The 26499-nt window shown below is 39.6% G+C and overlaps 1 protein-coding gene across 3 annotated transcripts in view; it reads right to left on the reverse strand.

The window, feature by feature from the left end:
- Positions 1-3629: 3629 nt before the first annotated feature.
- The window catches only part of GALNT7 (polypeptide N-acetylgalactosaminyltransferase 7), a 74903-nt gene continuing 52033 nt past the window's right edge, over positions 3630-26499 (reverse strand). Inside the window, exons 4-13 of one of the 3 annotated variants that reach the window (XM_071807704.1) lie at positions 25000-25130; positions 24635-24714; positions 23102-23284; positions 19618-19735; positions 17574-17696; positions 15339-15557; positions 13057-13155; positions 11591-11719; positions 4558-4627; positions 3630-3729 (exon numbers count right to left, since the gene is read on the reverse strand). In XM_071807704.1, the coding sequence (XP_071663805.1) occupies positions 4595-4627; positions 11591-11719; positions 13057-13155; positions 15339-15557; positions 17574-17696; positions 19618-19735; positions 23102-23284; positions 24635-24714; positions 25000-25130 (1115 nt within the window). In that variant the 3' untranslated portion in view covers positions 3630-3729; positions 4558-4594. Of the gene's footprint in view, positions 3730-4557; positions 4628-6695; positions 8926-11590; positions 11720-13056; positions 13156-15338; positions 15558-17573; positions 17697-19617; positions 19736-22750; positions 22934-23101; positions 23285-24634; positions 24715-24999; positions 25131-26499 lie in introns of those variants that run through there. The other 2 variants (XM_065837433.2, XM_065837434.2) reach the window with 2 other exon arrangements.

Below are 26499 nucleotides of genomic sequence, written 5' to 3' on the forward strand. Positions count from 1 at the left end.
AAAGGGATGCCCCAAATGGTTGCAGGCACCAGGGAGGCTGCTCACATTGCACTAGAGGTCCAGCACGAAGGCATACCACCCACTAAAGCAGGCCAAAAGACCACCAAAAATAAGGCTGAGGTGGATAAAGAGCAGGTCTGAGGGAACAGCAAATGTAGGAAAACAGTCTTTAAAAAGTTATTTCTAAACCAGTAAACCAGAAGAAACCTGCACCTCGACAGGCCAGACACAGCAATGTGTGGCAGGGAAAAAGAGCATGAGAGTAACTTGAAAAAACAAATGGATTAATGACAACCTTCAAACACATCAGAACCAGAAGGCCTGCCAAGCTGTCCTAGGGACAATAGATGCTCAAGATATAGTAGCAATGACTAGAGACGATTTCAGGAAAATAAAATGTCAGGTTTTTTTGTTTTGTTTTGTTTTTTTAAACCTTGTAGAAGAGCTCCAGGAAGTTTTCATGACAGAACTTTTTAATGGGAGAGGCATGGTGGAGCATCTGTCTCAAATCCAAGTGTAAAAGGTTTTGAAACAAAATGACAGGACAGATGGTATTCATCCAAGAGTTCTAAGGAAACTCAAGGATGAAATGGCTGAACTATGAACCGTACTTTAAATTTTTTCACTTAAAACTGCCTTAGTGCTAGAGGAATGAAAGGCCACAAATATGATGCTAATTTTTAGAAAGCATTCCGTGGAGATAGAGGAAACTTCAGACCAGTAATGTCCATATGGCAAGCTGGTAGGAGCTACAGTACAGCCAAGAGTTGCTGGACAAATGGCTAAATAGGACTCATGATTTCACAAGAGGAAATCCTGTTCCACAGACCCATAAATATTCTTTGAAGAAATCAGTGAACATGATGGTAAAGGACATCAGGCAGTTCTGGTCTACTTGAGTTTGGTCTGGTTTACTTCTCATAAAAGAAAAAAGTCCTCCTTGAAGACCTTGCATGAATCAATAGCTGGTTAACAATACAGGAACAAAATAGGAGTTAGTCATCAGTTTCACCAGTGGAGGAAAATCACCTATGAAAACCAACACATTACATTTGGAGATGTGATCAATGACTACTGATTGTTTAATATATACGTAAGTGACCTGGAAAAAAAGTGGTGCTGCAAAAAAAGATGAGAGCTAAGAGCGAAGAACTGCAAAGCCAGCCTGCCACCCGAAGTGACAGGATAATAAAACCAGCAGGTGAAATACAGCATTAATACAAAGTGTATTATGTGTTAATATTTGCTCCCCCAACACACGTGAAGGGGAAAAAGCAGGCCTACCATTTATGTCATGAGTAATGTGAGTGGACAATAAACTACATTACATTAGTCTGGAGGAAATACTGGAGCTATAACAGATAATTCTGTGAAGATGTAATAGATGTTTGCTAGAAAAGCAAATAGCATGTTAGGCATTATTAGGTAAAGAGTTAAGAACAAAACAAATATTTAGTATTACTATTTCTTCACTGTCTTCCTAAAGGAATACGAAGTTTCCTTTTTCTTAGATCAACTTTGAACCAAGCCTGTTCACAAAGCTGGTCTTTTGCCAAGCAAAACCTATGGGCTGAAGAGCTGTAAATATGCCTCTTTTGTGTAGTGTTTTTTTGGTTTTTGTATGTTTTCAAAAGGAAAACCTAGATTACAACAGGTACAGACCTGGGAACTGACTGCAATATATACAGGCTTTAGAACTCATATTACACAAAAGAAATTGCAAACGGGTGTGGAGAGAAAACCAGAAAAAGTTGAATAGGAGTTTTATCTTTGATTAGCTAATGATCTGTTGAACTGTTTCTTAATAGTGTATCACAGACATCTGGTATATAACACTGCTACATAATCGAGTACATATTGCTCCGTGATGGATTATTTGCTGTGCTGGTGGCTGTCACTGATCCTGCATCGCTTGCCTTACCATCCCTAGCATGTATTTATTTTTCTGTTTGTTTTCTCATTTTGGCTTGTATTTCTTTCCACATCTTGAAATATATAAGTGTTTTGCCAGCAACCCCTGCATTTCCAAAATTGCTGGGCCTCTCGTGTGAGCTGCATCACAGCCCCGGCTGCTTTTCCGTGATCCCATTGAATCCAATGTCAAGAATCCTGTAACGGAGCCCAGATGTTGAGCTTGCTGCTCTATTCTCCAACGCACGCAGCCCTTGAGGGACGCATTAACTCTGCTAACTGCGGGATGTGCACAAGATTCAGACCTTCCCAGTAAAAAAAGCTGAGTGCCCATGCGAATTTCTCTTCATCAGTGCAATTAGGTAGTTGTCACAGGCCAGTACCAATTAGTGAGTGAACCTGCACGTTGCTCCAGCTACCTTGATATCAACTCTTCCCTCTAGCCTCAGTGTTGGAGAGGCTTTTGATGTTCCAAAACTGGAGTCAACCACCAGAAAAATCTTTACAGCCAATAAATCCAGTGCTCCACCTATTTTCAATGTTTCCAGGCCCAAATATCTAACAGTGAAGTTTGTACCCATAAATCAGTTCTCCAGCAGAGCTGAAGGGATGATGTTTGTGTGGGCGAGACCACACGCTTCTAAAAGGTCCTTTGAAAAATGTGTTGCGATTATGTTATTGTCAATGCCGGCACCTTGAAGCCAGCTCCTGGCTGGCTGGACTCAGCACTGACCTAGCACTAACTACTCCTTCATTAATTAAGACCTTTAACAAGCCTTCATAATTCTCCTATATGCAACTGATTAGTCTCAGCAGAGGAGTGAACTGCAGAGCCAGCGTGCCTCTTCAGAAACCTTGAAACTTTTCGTGTTATCAGATGTGACTGGAGACCAAAGTCTGCTTAGATTCAAACAGTGGTTGCACAAATTCTGGACTATTAAGTAGGAAAGAGAGTCTCTAGCTCAGTAAGTGCTTGAAGCAGGGACAATATTAGACAAGGTGAAGATGTGCCAGGGGAGGTTTAGGTTGGACATTAGGAAAAGGTTCTTCCCCCAGAGGGTGGTGGAGCACTGGAACAGGCTCCCCAGGGAGGTGTCACGGCCCCAAGCCTGACAGTGTTCAAGAAGAGACTGGACAACACCCTTGGACACATGGTGTGAACTGTGGGGTTGTCATATGCAGGGACAGGAGCTGGACTTGATGATCCTTGTGGGTCCTTTCCAACTCAGGACATTCTATGATTCTAAGTATCCTTGCCCCATCCTTTCACTCTGCCCTGCGGCTCCCTTACCACATTGGTTCTACTGATCACTGAGGGAGACAGGCTATTCTACTAACTGGACTTTCAGTCTGATCTTGCATGCACTTTTTAAGTTCTTATGTTAAGCTCAATTCTTATCCTAAGTCAAAATATTTTTCAACTTTGTCCATCAGAGACAAAGGGTTCTGGTATTTCTGAAGCATGGACTCCATTCCTCTCATGATTATCACATGGAAGATAACAAGATACCATAACTGGGGAAAAAAAAAAAAAAAAAAGAAGAAAAAAAAAAAGCAAAATAAAAAAAAAGCAGGAGTAGTTCCTGTCTCCAGTTCAACATTATCCCCAATAGCTTAGTATCAACTGGTAACCAGACCACGCTCTGCTATAGAGCTACAGAATTGTTTTCCTCAGCAAAACCCCACACCATCTTACCTTCACTTGCAGGTAGCAGGACAGGCAGCTTTCCCTTCCATCACCAGGTCGATCAGCTCTGTCTCTGGAGATTCCTTGGCATCCTCAGGAGAGGTAGGACTTCACGGCATTCCTCAGTGTAACTGAAAGAAAAGTACGACTTGAAGCACTTCCAGAGCTTGGCTTGATTTTCTCCTGGTCAGCTCTCCCCAAATCTCCCTCCTTATGAGCCCACAAGAATCCTCCAGAAGGCCTCTACTTTCATCCAGTTCTACTTTTGTTCATAGTTTCTGCTGCCTCAGAAATAAAAATAAGAAAATTGCAATTGCATCTGCCTGTTGGACAACCATGATGGCCTCGAAAACTCTGGCAAGAAGAGGCTATAGCTGTCCTGCAAGCCCAGGCTAGCGAGGGGTCCATTGCCAGGTAGGGCTTGGGGTCTCCTGAATGTACCACAGAATAACATGGCGCTTCTGCAGTGGGTTTTGGGGATGACATCCCTGGCTGTGTGGAAGCATGCTGCCTTCCTCACTGAGACACACTGCCACGAGCAGCCCTTTCTAGGAAACTAAAAGATAATATCTCCATTCATTTTCTCTTCCCCTTTCAGGACCCCCACAATGCTCGGTCAGAAGTCTGCTGTTGCCATCATGGGCATCTCAATCGTTAAGAGTTTGTTTTGTTTTGAATATGAGTTAGTGCTATGCTCCTCCTCCTGCCTTTCTGCTCCTTTCTTGTGCAGGAGATGCACAAGAACCATTGCCAAGCTGTTTGAACTGGCAGCCCACGAGAAGCAGTTCTGCTTCCACATGGAATGATGGCATTCACGAGAAACAAAGAACCCACCAGGCCCTTAGCCCCACTCTACCTGCACTCCAGCTGGGGCATGGTTCTTGTCCCTAAAGCAACTGCATTTCTTTTCAGTGAAGTATGTTAGTGAGAAAAAGAAGGGATCTAACATCCAACTATACCTTTTCTTCTTGACATCTGAACAGCTCTAACTCCTCCTTACGGGCTTTGATCCTTGTCACCTTCATCAACCTGTTAAGTGAAGAAACATGCATTTTTCATCAGTCAGTTAAGATCCATCAGACATGCTGCTACCTTCCTGAAGAAGCTCCATCCACACTGCTGTTCAGAACAGCCACAGAACCATGCAACACAGTTGTGCAGACAGCTATTTGTTCCACTTACCAGGACCCACATTACATGGTAACAAATAATATTTATTTCTCAGTGTAAAGAACAGACTATGTTTTTAAGATTTAAAGAAACAAGGTCACTAATGATTAACTGGGTTACCGAGATATATAATCCACACAAACCTCTTCCCAGTTATCGCAGCCAAGGGCGTGATGAGTGAGGCACCACACACCAATGCACACTTGCGTCAGCAGCCTGTAAAGGAAGATGACCAGAGGCTCCCTGCGGTGGAAGGAGGGAAAAAATGGCTTCAGGGGTCACTCACATGTATTTTTTTCTTTCCAAACCCAAAGGGAGGCAAACTGACCTTAATTGTTCAATAGTCTATCACTTTTTCACCCTAGACTCATTCTACATAGAGTTCTCCTATACAGTGCCAGCCAAGCTACACGACTTACTGCTTCAACACTACAGGAGTTCAGAGGAGGCTTGTAAGAGAAGTCAACGACCAGCAGACTAAATGCTGGCAATCACTTCTGATGTTCCCAGAAAGTAAATATTACCCTGGAGGATAACCACTGACACTTCTCAAAGATTACTCTCATAAATGTAAGCAAGATACAATTTCAGAACACAGCAAGACCTAGTATTTCCACGCCTTTTATAGTAAGGTGAACAACAACCAGAAACAGAAATGCCACTAATTTGTTTTTCGTCAAACGTTTCTTTTCACCTATTAGAGTCGATAGATCTAAGCTCACCAGCAGGGAACAAACAATAAATGCTTTTACAAAAAATAGTTTGTGTTCAGTGGTGTAGATAATTTCTTCTGCATGTTCTGAAATTCCTCTCCTTATTCCTGTGCCTCCATGGATCTCACACAACTTGATCTTTTTTAACCTAAAAGGAAAATTATGCTTGATATACAGCAAAATCTACCACAGCATCTCTTGTGTTTTTATAGACATTGGTATCTCTTCCCTTTTCTTGTGGAAAGTCTCAAAGATCAGAAATAAGCATAAAATTTTCACATCCATGGAATAATGTAATAAACAGTTCTCAGGCTTGGCCTAGTCTCAGACCAGTAAGTCATTAACTTTTGCCTTTAGGGACTGCAATTTGAAGGCAGACGGTATGGAAGAGGCAGATAATAGTAAAGGCGATTGACTGGCATTAGGGAAAGAGAATGAACGGATCCTAGGATGCCACCAATGGGGGCAGCGTCTTTGGTACAGCCCAAAGGGTACTGTTGGTTCTCCTGGTGCTAGGATCTCTGGTGATGAAGAAATATGTTCCCCCTCCTTCACATCAGTCCCCGTTTCTGTACATAAAAGGGAATTCCCTGCACGAACCGGCTGCTGCCTTACCCCCAGGGTTTCACCACAGGAGCCTCTCGAAATCTGAATACACAAAAGTGCACTGACAGACATGGCTGGGAAACAAGAATCCGATCTGTAAAAAAGTGCTGTAGATTTCAGCACTTCAGTTTGCTCTTAGGCCAGAACTTGTGTCTTCCATGTCCCAATTTAATTGCATACCCTTTTGCTATGAAACCATCTCAGGGAAAACAAAATAACAACAAAAGTTTGATTGAAACATTTTTGTCGCTGGAAACAAACAGACTAAGATAAAATATAGAGTCAAACCACTACAAACTAGTCCTGACCTTTAGTTCTACTTCAGAAATCCTTCTCAAGTTAATTTTCTATGAGTATATTAAATCTACCTAATTAGATCAATGCAGGTAATACAAAAATCCACGTGTCCATGTGGCAACTCTCTGTGGGAACTGCATTTTTCATTTCACTAGAAATAACCTGAGTCCCCACGGACGGCAACAAAAGGTATCTAGAGAAAAAGTAAAATAAAACACTCCTAATATTTGTGGGTTTGTAACATTTAAGTTGTCTAGATTCTGAGATATGGGGTTTCTATAAAGATAATAATTCATTTTTACTCTGTAAAATTATAGTAAACCCAAAAATTCAAATATTTTATTTATTTCACCTAAAAAACAAGCAACCCATAAGTAAGATATACATAGGTTTCCCAGATTTATCCCTAATAAATTTTTTAAAAGATTTATACAATTTCTACAGAAACATACAGTGTATCAAAATCTGCATAAATCAAATTTATAAAATATGTAGAAATGCATAGTGATATTATCATCAACTTACAAAGCAAGAATATGGGAATTATTCTTTTTCAAGCTGGCTATAGTAGGAAAAGTCATTACAGCAACAGCTTCTTATGATCTCATGTTTTGTAAGGTTTCAGTCTCACATACAGATTCATATTCACATACAGCATCAGCTTTCAATGAATTGCACAGAATACCCATTTAGAATGCACACCCACACAATTTATGTGCCACCATTCTTTCTCTTATGCATAGTCATATGATTAAATTAATCTACCCAACACACAAAAATGGAGTCAGTTTTCGTACACACAAGGAACAAGTACCAGCACACACCCTTATTTTCCTTTTTTTCCAGTTTCTCCCTCCTTTATTTTCTATTTTTCATAGCTCTGAAAGAACAGATGAGTTTAAAGAAACTAGGAAAGATCTTAAACTAAAGAACGGTGTCCACAGCCCTATAAAGATCAAATTCTGTCACCAAACATGATACATAACCCTCGTTAATATAAATGGAAGCTGCATGCAATGCTATTCTAGATTTCTGGGAAGTATTTAGTCATATTTAATAGTGTGACATGTTATAGGCATAACTCCTATGAAATCAATACACTGATGTCAACATTTAACAGTTACAAAATCCGGAATAATGAAGTGAGGATACGTCATTTCTCCTCCACCTCTCTGATCATTCAGAATAAATATTTTATTTGTACTCCTAAGGGAGTTTGCATCAACTCTTTTCCAGAACATTTTTAGAAACTACTTCTTCACATTCTATTCTGTACACTATAGCACCAAGCAGTTGCATTTTGTGTTTGTAATCCATCAGGAAAAGTTTCCAATGACAAAAATAGGAAGAAAAATAGTATGAATAAATGTGGTTTCAGGGTTTCCACTTCTCTTTTCAAATCTAAATCCGGCATCCAAACTAGTTGACAGATGTCCTTGTAAAGAATTACACAGATGTGTTAAGAGTCTGGATGTTTTTCCTAATTAAAAGTTTTAGTCCACCTCTAAGTGATTTCCATTTAAAATAACAATATAAACGAAGCATTGTATTCTTTGTCAGTTTTACATAATTGTGCAGCTTTATTTATTTATATTACTTTAATGTAAGGCATGGTTTAAACACGCAAGTTAGTGCTTATAAATTCTTAACTGGAATCGCGAGGATGCGTACTTCCCAAATGTACCACATAAGCACTAAACTCGATGCTACGCTCTTCCTCGCACCATACGAAGCATCCAGTCGAAGGAGAGCAGCCAAAGTGGCAATAGAAATTTGTCTTCGGTAACACAACAATTACACAGGGTGTTACGGTTGGTCCCTACCCCTGGTGACAGCGCAGAAAAATCCACTGTATAATTTCCAACAAGTGATTTTCTTGTGAAAGAGAGAAATTAAAGAGGCACTAAATATGTTGAAATTCACCTTCCAAAAAAGCAGCATGACTGTGAGAGAAGGCCACCCTGGCTAATAACCTGTGGCAGTGCTTAGTAAGATGTAAAATTAAATAAAAATATACAACAGGTTGATAATCACCAAGTTCTATGAAAATCTGGTTACTCCAACCTTTTCAAGTGTGTGTAAAAAAACTGCCTTCAGACCCCTGAGTGTAATCCCAAAGAAGACGACAACGCTTCTAACTATGTTCCTATGAAACATAGCTAACAGCACATTAATTTATCAACATCTTAAAACAAAAAGATGTAAACATCTACAGAGTTTAAGGTAAAGCAGTTTTGTAAACATTAACTGCGGATGATAATGTTATTGGAATAATCACAGTTCCTCTATGTCCTTCATCCAAGCCAGGAGGCTCGCAGCTGTACAAAGTTAATAATTGCAGCAGTTTTCAGGCTATTTTCAGTCCTGTACAAATTAATGTGTCAGTAGGTAGGTTTTGTCTGTCTACACACTAAGTATGTTGTTCATTTCCCATTTTTGCGTTGCTTTACTGGAGTCACACTCTGAAATGAAAACTTGATGGAGGACTTCGGAGCGATCCAAGCACTTCCCTGATGGAATGTGAGTAAATCTGTGCAGGTTCTGGAAAACAAAACCATCACGAACATGTTTTTGTTGTGTTGTTTTTTTTTTTTTTTAAACATTTTCTTCACAACTGCAATATAGTTATTTACAAAACCAGGTTTCAGGGTCCCAGAACAGATCAGTTCTATACTCATTTTACTATTTCTTAAGCCTAGACTTTCACAGCCTTCATATAATATGAAACGTTTGATACATGTAGGTCCACTTGAGACGCCTCCTCTTTCTCTTTAGGCAACAAACTTCTAAGAAAATGAGCAAAACTATGTCTAAAATGCTTCCAGCCTTTTCACCCATCCTGTAACTAAACCAAAAGATTAGCTCTTGAGGAAAGCTCTATGAGAACTGACTTCACTGGCAGATGCTCCTTTGGTTAGCTCTCACATAAAGCAACTGTACAACACCAAAATCAACCACACTGGACAAAGAAAAGCACTAACTTTGCTCCCTGTTTGGCTGGTAGAAGGAAGATGGTACATGAGCAAGTCTGGCCTCTGGAGCAACAGGAGGTTGCCTGAGAAACTGCAGACCTATTTTGCCTTGCATATTCAGGCCAAGACTCGCACATTTGGCTCCTTCCACACCCCATGTGCTGCCATGCCCAAGCCTCACGCATTCCTAAAGCGGCCCGTGGCTCCCCTCCTGCCTGCTGAACCCCTGCACCAGATGCAGCCCTGACTCGCTGACCAGTTGCATCTACCATGGCGAACCTGCTGGGCTCCACAGCCCGGCCCCATGTGCCCAGCTCCCTCCGGCACGGGGACCCTCTCCATCACCCTGTCACTCCCACACCTGTGTGCACATCCAAATACTGGTTCAGGTCGGTACTTGCTCCTGCCCTCTGGCCAGACATACAGGTCCTCTACTTGGAGAGGTAAATAAATGCTTGCACAAAACGGATAAGCAGACCACCAACAGCCCCGTTCCGCATGGTGCTTATGGGCACCGAAGCCCTGCTACTGGCTCAAGGCTTCAGCAGCACAGATGTTATGTTCACCAAACTGGCACAGAAACGTTAATTCCAAAAACAATCAGCCAACCAAACAGATAAAATCTCCTGGAAGCTTTCATTCACGAGGCCACAACATTTTTCAACAGTTCATAAGCATTTCTTTCCCTACACCCTCCTGGTTAGAAGGAACGGCCATACCCTCTGCACTGCACAGGAAAGTGTGCCAAATTCCTACTATCTGCTCAATTACACATCCTTGGTGGTCCTTTCACTCTTACCCCTCCTTTGTGTTTTACTTCTGGAAGCCAGTCAGTGTTTTGTTCTACAGCCCAGACTGTGCCTACTGAGCTTCCTTATAACTTGCAGTAATAAGCAAACAATTACACAACTTGGTACCACTGTGGAGGAAATGGATCTTGCGTAAAACAAATGCTTCACAAACAGCCAAGAAACATGCTGGGACATACTAGAATGGCTGGAGAGTTAGCAAGTGCTATATATTATTCCAGTGTTAAAACAGAAGTCAGCAGGCACTGAAACACTGCTTACTGATTTTTAAATTTCAGGTTTAAAGACTTGTCTGCCTACATGACGCAAGAAAGCTGAGTGGAAACAGCATTGTGGTGCCTGAGATTTCCTAGCCCCATGTAAATACCAGAGAAAGTGGGGTGGCTTAAAGGAAAACACATTTCACTGCGCTCAACAGTGTCTACATCTTTCAGACAAACAAGATCCAGATAACCAGCTGATGAATTAATAAATACGCCACGCGCTAGACAGACTGAAGAAAAATCGACACAGAAGAGTTTTTTAGACACAGAACCAAGTTATGTGTGGCTCTATCCAAGGAAAACGTCACCTTTAGACTGTTCAGTCTCATTTTTTAAGAGACAAACAGAAATATAACCTCAGACATTTTAAAAAATAACACTTTCAAAAACAGAATTAATAGAGGACTTACAGATGTAGTGACTAAATATACATGCGAGGGCTGCTACAGTCTATCAGCCAACATTCCAAGTCATCATTAAAAATCCATAAATTTTGCAACAGCATTATAATGGTGCCACACCCAGAATTCACAACCGAGCATGTCATTAGAGAACAGCTAATGAACGGGAAAAAGAAATACTGAAGAAGACAACACAAAAATACAAAGGGTAATGATATGTTCACCTATTCCTACATAGGCTTACAAAGATCTGTCTTTAAACAGAGTGACACTTCAATTTGGACCTTCCAAAATTAGATATAATAGCAACCCTAGCTGCTAAAGGCACCCCAGCATTAAGTAATCTTCTCACGGTGTACATTAGATAAAGAAACTTTGATAGAAAGCATACAAATAGAGAGGGTGATGGCACTAAAAGCTTTTAGAAGCTCTGTCACTGGTAGCAGACATCCTCTTTGCGTCCTCTGAGACAAGTGCTGACTCCTAACACACCTGTGGCAGCACGTGCAGCCTCACGAGATTTTCCTTAAAGATTCTGCTCCAGAAGACAGCAACTAGAACTGCTAGCAAAACCATCTTTCCCTAGAGGAAATTTTCCCGGCAAGCACGGATTTCCAAGAATGTGCAATTACCAATTTACTCGGTTCAGTTGACCTTGTCATAGATCTTTATTTTCAGATACACATAAAATAATCTTTAAAAGGTGCCAAAAACCAGGATGCAAATTATAATTTATTTTCTGCTATATGTCTGTTGCATACCTTGAAGTATTGCCAATCCTTGTATTCATTCTGATTACAGTGTGTAATCATTATTTTGGATCCATCTGGTCCTTTAGTCAAGCACTGATCATACTGCATGAGTTGATTAGCTTCATTGATTCGGAAAAGCTAGCAGGAAAAAAAAAAAAGCCACCTTTTTAACAGTTGACTCAAAATAACTACGATTTTAGAAACACTGAAATTACCAATTAAATTGCATAATTCAAAATGTTCTCTGGTGTTATTACACCTATCTTTCAGGAAGGCTCTTTATTTTACATGATGTAACATATTCTTACTAGCACAACACTCAATTTCATGGATAACTTTACTGTAGTATTTAGAAGGCCAAGGAACATAGCTAGTAAGACAAAAAAAAAAAAAAGGTAAAAATAAAGGGATCTCTATTTGGGAGACTTCTGAAAATGTCTGATTAAAGCCTTTGTATGATTTGATGACCAAATAATCCATTGTCTTTCTAAAGGTCTGGTAGCAAGCCCTTGGTCCTGGACAGTAAATTCATGAGAAGACAATAAAACTTCAACATTTTACCCATGGAGAAAATCAAACTAATGTATCTAGATACAAAACGATTATCCTAGGTACTTCTCATGAAATAAGTGTTACAGGGTTTTGGGGGGTAACACATACAGAAAGAGTAGTTCAGGGAACTTCTTCATTAAATATCAAAATAAAAGAGACATTTCCACAGATTACTAAGAGCTAACCCAAATACGATATTTAAAAACATCATCCTGCATGTGATTTCATGGCTTCGACGACAAAAATGGACTGGTTCAAGTCTACATCAACATAATAAGGACTTTAAATGATGAAAGTTTTCCAATCAAAACAGGAGATGTAAATACAGAACAGCATGTTTGTGTGGTAGTGTGGGTAGGTTTGTGAAGATACAGGTCAAACAAAACTGCAGCTTGGATTGCAATGACCTATTAGTAATTATGCTCTGCTGATTATTTTGTAAATGAAGCAGAGACAAATTTGTATTCAATTTCTTGTTTCCTGTGGTGGAAGATAAGTTACTGCACAGAAGTGTTTTATACTTCCATTAGAGCAAAACAACTTTGATAAATAATTGAGCCAAAGTGAGTAAGGGGGTTGTTTCCCGAACAATTAATTATTAAGAAAAATGATTAATCAGCAGCAATGCAAAGAGCTGCAGTTGTTCCAATGCAATGATATGGTCACTTTAAGACACAGTTCTTGCTTCCCCATGTACCTGCTCCACTGAAGACATGATTATGAATTTACCTTCAATTTTGTATCATTTGTATTTGAACTCATATTTTCAGGTTCCCATATTTTAGCGATGCTTAGGGAAAATCCCTGCCTCCCATCTTTGTAGCTGGCACCTCAGTGATTTTACATACAGGCTTAACAGAAAACCAGCCTGTTATCCCCCACAGCAAGCAATTCTCCTTCAGACTTGGCAACAAGCTCCTTACCTGATTTCCTCCCATTCTATGGCATGGCCCAAGCTCAACGAAGCCACCGTTGGTGTGTCCCATGCTGTCAATGCAGTAAGAGGTTTCAAAGCCTCTAATCTGGAAAAGTGGTTTTGCACTCTAAGTTAGTCTCAAAGAAAAGATATGCATGAAGGAGCTCAAAAAATTCCCACTTACCTTTCAAAACCAGAAACAGATATCTGACAGAGAGATATGAGACAAACCTGCATATGAAATTTAAATACTGATGTTAACTGTTCTGGGAAATGGAGCTTCAAGCTGCCCATGCTAATTCGAGGGCTCATACCTGAGTTAGAGAACACTGATAAAGCTAGAATTGCAAAGCTCAGTTCCAAATTAATGACACTGAAATGTAGGACTTTCAAGTATTTTAATTTATTCAATCTCCTATCAAAGCACGTTCAGTCTCTCATGTCTGCACAAATAAAGCAGGAGCTCAGCTAAGTTGCTCTCATCCTGTGGATGAGAGAAGCGGGATGCAGAGCAGTTTCATGCAGCCGCTGTTCATTGCAGCCAGGCACGGGCCTCCGAACCAGCTGCCCAGAACCACCTTCTGCAGCAGCAATTACACAGAACAAATGAGAGCTACAATTGATGAGGGGCAGGCACAGGGATAAGGAACAGAAGTCCTGTCAGAAAGCATGTCTCAACTGCTGATTATCCCATTCCTGTCTTCAAAGGGCTAGAAAACAGCTTTACAAAGACTTTATGACACAAATAACATTCTTTCCAGACCTATTTTCTTTGTCAGAGTCTCTTTCTTCTTTGTGATGGTAGAAGAAAGTCCGGAGGACTAAGCTTAGACCTGACTTCCTGAGAGAGTGTTAAGGAAGATGAACCCCACAGTGATTCCTGCTAGCTTGGAAATGCAATTAGTGTGGTGTTACAAATAGGTGGGGAAAAAATTTCTCAGATGCAGGATAACTAGCAGCCAGTGAAGAAGAACTGACAAAACTTCAGAGAAGTCTCTGAACTTCCAACTTTCCTGTTGCTTCACCTGAGCTACTCACTTTTATCAGGGATGATTTCTCACAAGGTGGCCATTATTATTTTATTACCTTCAGATACTTTCACATCAGCGAAGAGTGATACATAACTTGCCTTCCTAATCCTTTATGTGGATTCAAAAGGAAGTCTAAGGCTAATGTAGTAACTGATGCTATGTGCTAGCTTTTAGAAAAGAACATATACGTGGCATTGTTCACCTGGTCGCTCAGATACAAGACTACTTGTAACCCCTTCTACCATGCGCACACTCTATATCACTAATGCCTCAGAGAAGTTAAAGATTACATTTTCTTGGCAGCACAGATCTGTACTTTCTAAGGCTCTTTTGAAGTCAGAAAAATGGGTCCATCATATTTTGGGAAAAAAGGTTGTTAAATTTGGTGGGACACAGGAGTTCTCTGTTGCTAGCAAGATGATTTTTTGAGATTCTGCCTTCACAATCTGCAAAAGTGAAATTAATAGGAGCAATAGGGCAAGGCTGGGACTAATGGAAAGAGCCAAAACCAAAAAACCCCAAAACAAAACAAAAAGGCAGGCAGGAGACCTGCAGTAAGAACTCCTCAAGGTGTGGGCTCAACGGAAGAGTGAAACAGGCAGGGTTCAGAGAAGTGTCCTGTGCCTGCCTGGTGACATGCTGTCTGTCTCTGTCAACTGTGCAGAAACACTGAATTTGTAACCATAGTCTTAGGTTAGCAAAGTCATACTCATATATACTTAACACTGGAAATGACTGTTAAGGAATCATATAAAATTATTATGTGTAGATAATGAATCTACTGAGGCTGTAACTGCATAAGAGCATCCCAGGCTAGCAAACACAGGCAGAATATACTCCATCTGGAGTTCATGATCTATTCTGTAGGCCTTCACAGAAGATTTTCACCTATTAATCTTCACCAATACTTCTACGCACATAGGGTTCACATTTTTCTTTAAAAAAAACTCTAAATTCCAATTATGGAAAAAAGAGCTTTATACAGATCTGAAGACAGGGCTAGAGATAAAATAATCCTTAAAAGAACTACAGAGCTAATTTAAAAAAATAAATGCACCTCTTAAAGAATATACAATATTTTTTTTCCTAGGGGTATATCTCTTTAGCTCTCTGGCTAGAATCACGTAACTCAGTACAGCAGTAATCAAAGAGCCTGTTCTCAGACTGATGTCAAGTAACAAACTCTTCCTTTCAAATTGCCATTTTTTTTTTTTTTTAAAAGCTCCTAAAATAAATACAGGTTATGTGTTGTACTTACCTCTCCCCAGTCCACGTTTTTAGGTGGTAAAGGATAATACGAAGTTATATCATATGCTATCTCTTCCATAAACCACTTAAAACTTTTGCAGTTGTGATCTTCACGGAATTTTTTCAGCTCAGATATATCTCCATAGGGTAGCGCTTTTGTCTCTGGGCGACTGGCATAAAAATAATCTTTGTATTCATCCCACCACACTTCCACAACTCTGACATAGTTCTGTGAAGAACAAGGAAATTGCTGCCACCTCAAAGTACACACAACAGGTCAGACACAACTGCATGTTAATTCCAGAAATTTAAAGGATTTCTCGTCTCAAAAACTCACAGCATGAAATTATTATATAGCACTAATAGTTTGCCACCTTCAGCAGATTACAGAAGACACACGCACACTATTTTCAAATGACAGTTTAGGACTGAAGCCAGCAAAATAAACTGGCTTGCTTAATGAGAATACAAAGTCTTTTTATAAGTTTACAGAACGTTTACTTAAAAATAAAGACTCTTCAGTTATGGGTGCAATAAAGCACTGCAATCATTTGCTGCATACCACAATTGCAATTCAGAGTTTGTATTCACGTCCTACGGTTTCAATACAGAGAACGATATGCATTAGTCCACTATGGGTGAAATAATTAAGTCTTAAATAGGTCAGATATGACACATCAAGGAGATTTTATCTTCTTAAGTAAAGGAGTTTGCTGCTGCTTGGAGAAGGGGAAAAAATTGATAACTCGTCTGGTAAACAAGCCTCTCCCTCAAATCTTTCTTCTCAGTCTCTGTGATGGCTCTTATCTCTATATTACCTGTACGTGTTCTAGGTGCACACCTCGCTTTGCACAATTCTTCTAGCATTCATGACCTGGTGTTAAAACAGTCTTAATAGATCTGACTTAAGGCACAAATTACTGTTTTCCTTTAATCAACATCCAGCATAAATTGAACAAAGCTCTAATAAAAGCACATTTACTATGGGGAAAGGAGGGTGCTTGAAGAGGGAGAAAGCTATTCTGCCTCCTGCCTTGCACAGAGAAGCAACTTAGTATTTAAGAACACTCAGTAGTGTTTTGATGTATTCAGTAACCAGACTAGCAGGGTCACCTAAGGTGTTTAGACATGCAGTAAATATTTTTGATCAGCTTTTCAGAAAAGTGAAATGGTTTTTATAATTTCAGACAAGGCAAACACCTTGCCCACACTGAGCCGTGGACCTACCATTTGCTATCCTGGTCCCGCTCCCAACTATGCCCATTTTCCCCTACCTTCCCTTGTACTAGTCCTAGTGTTTGTTTGATCAAAATGTTAATCAATTCATATTACTAATAGAGGACTTGGGGTTTTTTTGGGTGCCAGGTTAGTTTTCCACCTTCAAGCTAGGCTGAGACATTCCCTTTTCAATAGAACCAACTGCTAGCTTGGCTCAGGCTATACTCTGTCACCCTACTGGTAATCATTGTCACAAGTAACATCTAGAACAATGGCTCTGGTATCGGAATTTACAAAGAACTGGGTCTTTGGGAACGGGATTTACCAATGCCAAAACAATGCACACGAGGAAGCTTAAATCAGGTAACAGGAAACCTTCACAGGAGAGTTGTCTCTCTTCCTGCTGGTAGGTGAAAATTAACATGAAATGGTTTTGCTGGATTCAAATTGTCTCTTCACATATATACAGCTGGCTTATGCTTTTCTTATGTGACGTCTACTTTCAATATCATGGCTTGGGCAACGCTTCTGAGCCTGCAAGGTGCATGTGCCTTAAGTCAGCTTTCCAATGATGTGCAGCCTACACCATTTTCCCAGGTGTCATTCACTGCTCCTTAATTAACAAAAGCAGACACGAAAATCTGGGAGATGACAGTAGTTACTAACTCAGCCCGGGATCACACCCTACCAAGCCAAAGTGGGATTTCAGACCCATTATTGTACTTCAGTTAGGCACAGCACAGCAAAAGCTTGGGGTGCTGAGAGTAAGTAATAGGAGATCTGATTTGTACCTCAAAGATGAGGAGGGGTGTAGCAAGAAGATGGGTTCCAGGAATCTCTACTTACAGTAACAGTGGGATTGGCACAAAGATTTCCCTCCTGTGGGGATGATGACCTTAGCTTTAGATACTAAACAGCTTTGGATGAAGTGCTCTTTAAATTGCTACTGGTAATTTAAACAGACTTGGCTGAAACTGTTGTTTTCTAAAATGAAAAAAACACCTCCAAGGTTGCAGCAAAACCGTACCTTTAAAGTAGGAGAAGACCCCACGTACACAGGGGGTGGATTTCCTTGCCAACCCTGGAGACGATAGATGTGCCCCACACGAGAACAGGGAACAAACAACAGTTTCCCCCCACACTGCCAGATCTGCAAGTTCAATGAGAGATGCAGATATTAATATATACACACAGGAATTTAAGACACACAAACAGATAATACATTATGGAAGAAACATCAACTAATTTTCTTACTATACCAACTGTGTGATATACTTAAATATTTCGCTTCAGCTGTAAGCATAAACATAATAGGTCTCTGAAATGAAAGGCTGTATTGAATATATCTTCAACTCAGCCATGAAATTACTCAACTAAATTACTTTTTTAAAAAGCTTTTTTGAAAGTTTCCCATCTCATTCCATTGCTATTTTAAAGCAACAGTTAATGAATGAGTGCACAAAATCTGGAACTGGGTAGTTTTGATAATGACAGAATTAATAAGATTTTGATTTTATTAAAGCAATTCACATACCATCACTAAGATGGGTTTTGGTTAGATGCCCATCACATTTAAGTTTTTCTTAATAAAGACTAGCAGGAGATAAGGATGTCTTTGGTAACCCATTGCTCCAAGTACAAACAGATTTTTCTCCAACTACAGTAGCTGAAAATAAAAAAATGGGTAAAACATATTACCATTCTGAAATTCCCTCCCTCCCACATGTCCTTGGATAATCCATTTATGGGGAAAAGAAAACATATGTAAATAATGCTAATTTAGTTGCTTATGGTTTTGATAAGTTTGAAATGTAGCATCAAACTGAAATTCAAACTAACTCTATGGATGCTGCAAATTGGTCCAAATTCCAGACTAAAAAATATGACTTAACAGTATTAGGAAAGATAGGCAGAATAGTTTATTTCTTTCATTTCATCATATTAATTTTCTTATGTTTAATCAAAAACCTCCTCAGATATGAAAGGCCATTATATTTGTTATCTCAGAGTCAGCATGCAAGACTGATAAACGTTGTCTAGTTGTTCCAAACGCTGGTTGTGATCTACCTAAAACCAATCTAGAGGTGTCTACATAATCAGCACTTCAATTACAAAACTACTCTACGTAATTTCAATCATGATTTAGCTCTACACAAGCTGGAGAATTAGAAGGATGTGTAACATCCTCAAAAACTACCTTTTGTATATGGATTTACAGCTGAGCAAGTGTACGCAGAGCTTTCCTCAAAGCCTTGAAGAGCAAGAGTAGCTGGGGAGCTCTGAATGTGCTTTTAGTAAAATTCAGCTACAATTTCACAGATCACTACTAAGGATATTAGATGTCTCCACTTTTGTTTGAAAACTGGGACAGATTCCTGCTGTCTGCCACTTGTGCCATTACAAATACTGAAGCTACAAGAAGCTAATGATTATCATCCTATGTTTCCTGCTAACTGAGGGGCATACATATGCCTAGGAGTGAAAATAAAATCTTCTGCAGTGATGATGAACTCCGCAGTTAGCATTTCAATTATGAAGATTTTTCCTGTAAAGAAGTTCTCGAAATTCTGAAAAGTATATGAGATCATTTTTCACCCATAAAAATGGTAGGGAGGAGGAAGCCAGGACAGATTACTTTGTGTTGCATCATTATATACTTTGCATGCATCTATGCATAAACTGAATGGTACTTGTGCTCTATAATCACTTTCATTAAAAACAACATTTTTCTATATATACCATGAGCGCACTCAGTTGTCCCCATCAAATTTGCCAGTCTGGTTTCAGATGAGATATTTAGGGTTGTGTGTGATACCAAACCATTAAGAAAAAGCAGATTACTCAGTATTTGGGTCTCAGCACTAAGTCACCTCTCTGAACACTTCTGCCCTGAAGCTCACAAGGAAACACGGAGGAAACCTGCCTCTGTCATGTTCCTCACAAGAAAACCTACTGGGCTTGACGAGGCAGAGGAAGTGCAAATCAGAGGTAAGTCTGCCTGAACTCCAAACAGAAGTATTTTCAGAAAAAAGATCTACTAAACTGAATTAGTTTTCAATTTTTGGTGTTACCTTGTAAGAAATTTCAAAATTTTCACCACCCCAAATTTGAAGCCCAGGGTCATAGAGACCCAGTTCGAAGAAGAAATCGCGTTCAATGGCGAACAATCCACCAGCCATTGCAGGGGACCTGAAAGAGGAAAACAGTGTAACTCCTTCTGCCAAAAGGATATAACAACACTTGGAGAAAGCATTATTTAAGGAAGCAATTCACTGTTAACATATCATAAAGATTAGATAAATGGCAATACACTGAAAAATTATCAAGCTTTGTCATCAGCTTCCAGTGATTTTCTGTAATGACATTGGTATAATCTCTAGTGAAGTCACAGATTATTATTTGTTTTTAATGACACAAAATTTTGGTTGGAATTATACATTCAGCCAGCCAGTGTGCTTCTATTAAAACAAAAAAGGTAAGAATCACTGTGGAAGGTATTTTCCTCTTGAAAGTCATTCAAGTTTCTGAGATAACAGATAAGACTGTATAGCAGACTTAAAGCTTATGCTCTGAGGAGCTGCCACATTGAAACTTACTGTCCATTACACAAGCAATATTTTTTTTTTCAGCTAAACAATACCTTTCTATCTTCTCCCTCTGAGTCTTTTTCTACCACTGCCGCATGAGAAACTTTTCATTATCCTCAGTGAAATTTTTAAGAGGGCCTGGATTGAGTTGTACAAGGTTTCCATTTTGGTTTAGTGGTTTTTTTTTTTTTTTTTTTTTTAATGGCTTTGTAAATCCCTCCACGTATGCCGGGGTTCAATTAGCAAGTTTTCATGTGCCTAAAAGACACTGTGGTTTGCATTAGAGCATTTTTGCTGAATGGCTCTAACCAAAATTCTTTGGTTGCTTGCTCACACTGAAATACACAGTAGGACATGTTACGCCACTTCCAGCGCATGTACCAAGCATTTTCTCACCTGACAATCAATAAACATATAAAAATCTTAATGGATAAAAGTTGGAGTCCCCACTACATCAGCAAATTTTTTTAAAAGCTGGTAAGGAAAAACTGAATTCTTTTTGAGTTCAGATGATCTGCAGCACTGAAAGGAGGAGGATCCAAAAGTCCAGATTACTCTGTTGAGCCAAGTAAAACACAAGTGAAATAATCCTTCGCGACCAAATTATTGAGAGATGGATCATTCCTAGCACTATTCAGTCTCTTCATTCCATTAGATTTTTACCTTAGTGGTGCTCCTTTTAACAGCAATGATTACACATTTCCCTTCTGCTTAAGAAAAAGCAACCCGCCGGGTTTATCAGCTGAGTTATGTATAATGGTTATCAGGTTAGCTGCTCTCCAGACCACCTCATCAGATGCTGAGTTACTCCTAAACATCCCCTTCTGCTTGTCTGCCTGTTGTATTTTCCTCCAACACTGCTTTCACATCACAGGGGCTCAAAGGTTAGGGAGGCAGCAAGCAGAGCAGGGAGAGGCGTGTTGCACAGCACAAGCCCTGGGGCTTTCCTGCGTTTTTCGTTTTCCTCAGCACCGTAAAGACTTGGCAAGTGCGGAGGCCTCAGATGCTGAAGTTGCAGTCTTGGCCTCCAATATGCTGTCAAGTATGTTAAAGAACATAGTAAAATGCACATAAGCTCAAGCAGTGTATTTTATAGGACATGAAGAAGTAAGAATGATACTCCTGAAAGAAGGACTCAGCCCTGAGGCAATTCTCACATTACAAAAAGTTTGTTTCTGTGCTTTAAGCTGTTGAGGTTTGTTTGTTTGTTTGTTTTCTTTTTAAACTAGGCAATCCTGGCTATGGTGTCAGCAAGACTTTTACTTGGTCATACTTGCCTTGGTATTGCTGCAAAAGGCTTACAGCCTGGACATAAACAGACAGAGGGAATGTCTCTTTTTAGAATAAGCGCTGCAACTCTGAAAGTATTATTAAAAATAAAGTCATGTTTTAAACCATTCCGAGAACATGTGTTCTGTATTTCTGGGAACGGCCTGAAGGATTTTAAGACCTGTTTGGATGGTAAACACAGAACACATCAGTGCTGGTCGAAAGAGTTTATCCCCCTCTAAGTGAATATTAAAGTTTCAATGTGGACAGCCTTGTCAGAAAATACTGTTATTTATACTGTATACAAAACAGATCAAAGCTTCATAACTTCCTTGCATGTGTTGCCATTTTAGCAGAGAACAATCACGGGTGAGGACAGGGAATTACCAGCATCAGTTCTTACAATGTTTAAATCATACATACAAGCAATAGAAGACATTAGATTCTGAAGGTGTAAGGATTGTTTTCAAATGTAGTAACACGATTAGTTAAGTGTGAAGGGGAAAGTAATAAAAAACACCAGAACCACAGTCTCCCAGGCTTGAAAAGCCATCCTGAAACCCTAGTTTCCAAGCTAGGGTTTCCAGCCAGTTTCTGTTTGCTGGGAAAAAAACATACCCCCCAAAAAAGTGTAAGAAAAAGGTGGGACTTCTGTGAAAGTTATTGGAGTTTTCCCAGAAAATAAGGTTGCAGGGTTTTTTTCTCTTTTTCTTTCTTTTTTTTTTTTTTTTTATGTGTGTTAACATTATTTGTACTAAGTTAAAATCCCCAAACATACCCAGACCTTAGGAAATATCTAGCCAACAGTCTTAAAGTGTATGCTTCTTTGTCAGATGTGATCTATTACGAAGTGAGTGGGAGAAATATGACAAAAAGCATCTTTTTGATGCACATGCATAATCCACGAGCTGTATGCATGCATCAAGCCATGACAACAGGCTACAGATTTTATGCATTGCCAGCTATTTTATAAATAATCACGTCATGCTCGTTATTTCAAATCAAACCGTTAAAAAAGCACTGTTGTTTCCAACCACTTTTTAAAAATATATCATAGCTAAATAAAGTTTTCCCAGGAAACAAAGTCATAGAACATTTTATTTTGCCAAGCAAAACCCTGTCATTCTAATGTGCACCCTATTAACCACACAGAGCAGGAATGGAGAGGCAACACAAAGTAGCAAAGGTATTTTGAGCAAATAGTCAGCTGTAGCAAACAGGTCTGACCGAACAAAGCAGCTGGCGTGGTTAGAGACAGGAAGATTTTCAGGCTAGAAGTACATGCAAGTCTTAGTGGATCAATAGTGACTCCAGAAGAAAAGAAACGGGTAAGTGATTTAGTGATTACCGATACGGTTCAGTTTTTGTCTTTCTGCTTTCCTTCTCTTGCTTGGTCAAGGGAACCCTCTTCCATAGCATACTCCAATCCCACGCGCCTCTAGCAAACCCATCTTCGTCACCACCCCCTTGCGGTACAATCTTATAAGTGTTGCCATCTATGACATCTATAAGCGGCACAGTGCATGTGGTTCTGCGGGGCGGCGGGTGGATGGTGGCGGGGAAGATGCAGTTATGGGCACGGACCCGCGTGGCACACGTGCACCGACCGTAGTTCATGGGAAAAGAGGGAGGAGGGAAAAAGGAGAGGGTTTAGACAATTATTCATTACGATTCACAGTATGTAAACAGCTCTCTTTACCGATAAGGCTCAGTTTTATGTTTTCGTTTGGACTTTTCCTTCTGGCTTAACGGAATTCGTTTCCATAGCAAACTCCAGTCCCAGGCCCCTCTGGCAAAACCATCTTCATCCCCACCTTGCTGCGGCTCAATGGAATAATCATTCCCATCTATGTAATCTATTAGAGGTACAGTACATGTGGTTCTGAAACATTTATAGAAAGGAAAGAAAGAGCAAAATAAAATTTCAGAAGAGTAATCTGTCTAATCTGAAATTTACACCATTAATCATTAATCTTATAGAGCAGCTTATACCAAAAGTCACTTGTAAATATATTAAAAAATGAAACCTCAGTAGAAGAAAAAAGAGATAGTCCTTTGTGTTGTATTAACATGTTCTGAAAATAGAAGTTAGGTCTAAAATGCTAATATATCAATTAATTTATCAATAATTTTTCCTTTCTGTGTGTTTATTGACATCAATATTATAATAAAACACTGCTGGAAGCAACAGAGGAGCCTTTAACAGTCTAGGGATTTCACAGTATCATTATGTCTCTTGATTTCTATTTGTGTCAGATCTCAGCTGTCAACAAGTATGATAAGCTCTTAGCTTTTACTAGTGTAAGCATGAATTTTTCACTATTCTGCCCCATTCAACTGCCCTGCAGATCCAGCCTCATAGGATAAAAAACCAAAACCAAAACACTGGTGCTCCTAGCAGCAGCCTTCAACAGAATTCTTCCTTTTTGATTTGCAACGTGCTCCTCATTGTGAGCTACTGCATAGAACATCCACTAAGGAAAAGACATTATCTTGCTGTTCCCCTGAATTTTCTAAATAAACTTTACAGTGACCAAACCTGGAGTGCTTCCAACTCTTTAAGTCAGATTCTATGAGACAGATAAACAAGTTGGGGAGGGGGGGAAAGAACCGCTAAGGCTGTTCTCTTCTGCGGACAGTGCTGGAGGATGCCCCTGAAGCTGCCTCCTCTCACCTGCCTTTCTTGTGTGAAACAGTAACACACACTCAATGGAAGCATACAAGCATTTCCACCTTCTGTCTAGTATCCTGGCCCAAATACAGCCTTGAAGCTGAGTTACGGCCTTTAAAACACACAAAACCACCTCTTCAAGAAAGTTCTGCTAGTACGATAGGTTAACAAATAGTTTTTAGGATTAAGCAGTTATTTTATGGGATTAAAGAGTTTGAACAAGCACATGGTTTCCTAAACACACACATCCCCCTGACCACACAAGCCAAGAGCGGGGTAGCACACAGCAACAACAGCATTTCAACAGCTGGAAGAAAGGAAGCAAAATATTCACCATGTCTACTAAAATAAGCTATCTAGAGATTTATTTGGCTGACTATTTTCCTTCCTCCTTACATAGTTTTTATGTTGGGAGATACTAAAATCATGATACAGCAAATATTGATATAGATATATATAGATATAGATCTAAAACATATTGACTACAGTTTGAAAAATGAAGATTGTTACTGTGACTTTTTCTTCTTAAGAGGCCAGACACTGGAAATAACAGAACATTACCTGTCCTTAGCTATAGGAGCTATAAGTGGCGCATACCAATTAATTCCCACCTCACAATGGGCATCAAGGTAAACCAAGACCTTCAAAAGAAAAAAAAAAGTGAAGTCATTTGTATTTCGGTATACGAGATCATAATGATTTAATTGCGCTTATTGACATTGAAATACTTTCATATTATAAACAATAAATGAAGCTTAAATAAATAAAATTTATATATATATATATATATATATATATATATATAAAATACATCAAACAATAATACAATACTACAAAGCTATATGTATCTTTGAACACAGATCCACCAGCATCTCTCCCCCCAAAAAAGAAAACAAAGACAGACTTGTGTGTGAACTGGCTCCTACCTGCCCAAGTTTAGCCTTCTGGGCTCCGATGCTCCTGGCTTGGATTAAACCTTCTCTCCTCTCATTTCGAAACACCTTTACAAGGCCGTTCCACTGCTTAATATACTCATCCAGCCTCTCTTTCAAGTGTGCTATCAAATGACAAAGAAAAAAAAATATTTTGGTGAGATTTAATAATAAGCTTTTTTGTACTCTTAATACAACCCAAATCCAACTCTACTTGAAAATATCTACAGACATTTAAGAGAATCTTGAATCCAACTGCTCATACTATGGCTCACAAACACTAAACCTGAAGAGATGAAGACTTGGAGCTCTCAGACTTCATGGCACAGGTTTGTCTCTGGCACATATTCAGAAAAACCATCTGCAGTGGCTGGCCACACCACAGGGGAGCTGGGTTGGCAATTCCCAGTTACTTTGGTATATCGCATAGCAGCTCTCAGGTCTTCACCTGTATTTCAACAGGACAGAGAAGTTTCTACACTTCAGCACATGGTCTTTCGTCGTCAGATCATGTCACATGTACAGTCAAAGGCATCACTTTTCAGCTAGACATTTCACTTGCTTTCTGCCTCACGAAATTCGCTGTAAGTCTATTAAATCTGGAAATCTGAGACAGAAATCCATCGTACTCAAATTATTGCCCTTCCTCATCTACACCTGTTTCTCCTGGGGGCTGGGGTGGTCTTATGCTAACATTCTTAGGAAATTTATAATAAGAATAACTGGAGGGCCAGAAGTGCAGTGAATGAGCTGTGGCTTATCATAATGATGAGACAGGAAACCTCTAGCCAAAGGGACTATTCAATAAATGGACAAACAACCACATTAGAATTAAGACGGGCTACGATTAAATGGTTACAGATTTGTATTTGCACACTGGTCTTTGCCAAACTAATCTGGAAACCACACTCCTACCACACAGTTTGAAAAAAGGATCCCAGTGTTGCATAATATTTTTGCAGAGATGATTCTGCTGAGAAAACTCAGGAAGGCAGAAGGGTGGCAGTCAGGTGCTTGCCACTTGAGCTTATGCTGATTTAACCACCGGTGTTCATTTAAAATCTATTTTTGTACTGAAAGCCTCAAAAGTAATTGCTTACAGCTTCAGTTTCTCTCAGCTGGGAATCAAAATAAGCCACCTAAGCTACAGACAAGGCATCCAAGCACTGGTTTGCACCAGCTCTGAGGGGCTGCTAGATGCCATCCACGCCTGTGCTGATCTCATAGGACAGGGGACGTGTGGAGGTAGAAGGAGAAGGATGCCCCTTTCAGCAGCAACAAGCCATCAGGTTGCTTCAGCAGCAATGATTTCTGCATCCTCAATCAAAATGATTGAAGTCTGGAGCTTGCCGCAACTTCTGTTTCAGTATGTTTTACATTCTTGTCAACAATGTTAAAAAAAAAAAAAATTCTAGTTGAAACAAAAGCTACATATAAATAACAGAAATGAAAATGGTGGGTTTTGGAAGTGACGTTTGCAAACTTGAAGATTCA

Source organism: Patagioenas fasciata, chromosome 4, assembly GCF_037038585.1.
Source record: "Patagioenas fasciata isolate bPatFas1 chromosome 4, bPatFas1.hap1, whole genome shotgun sequence".
Classification (NCBI taxonomy): Eukaryota; Metazoa; Chordata; class Aves; order Columbiformes; family Columbidae; genus Patagioenas; species Patagioenas fasciata.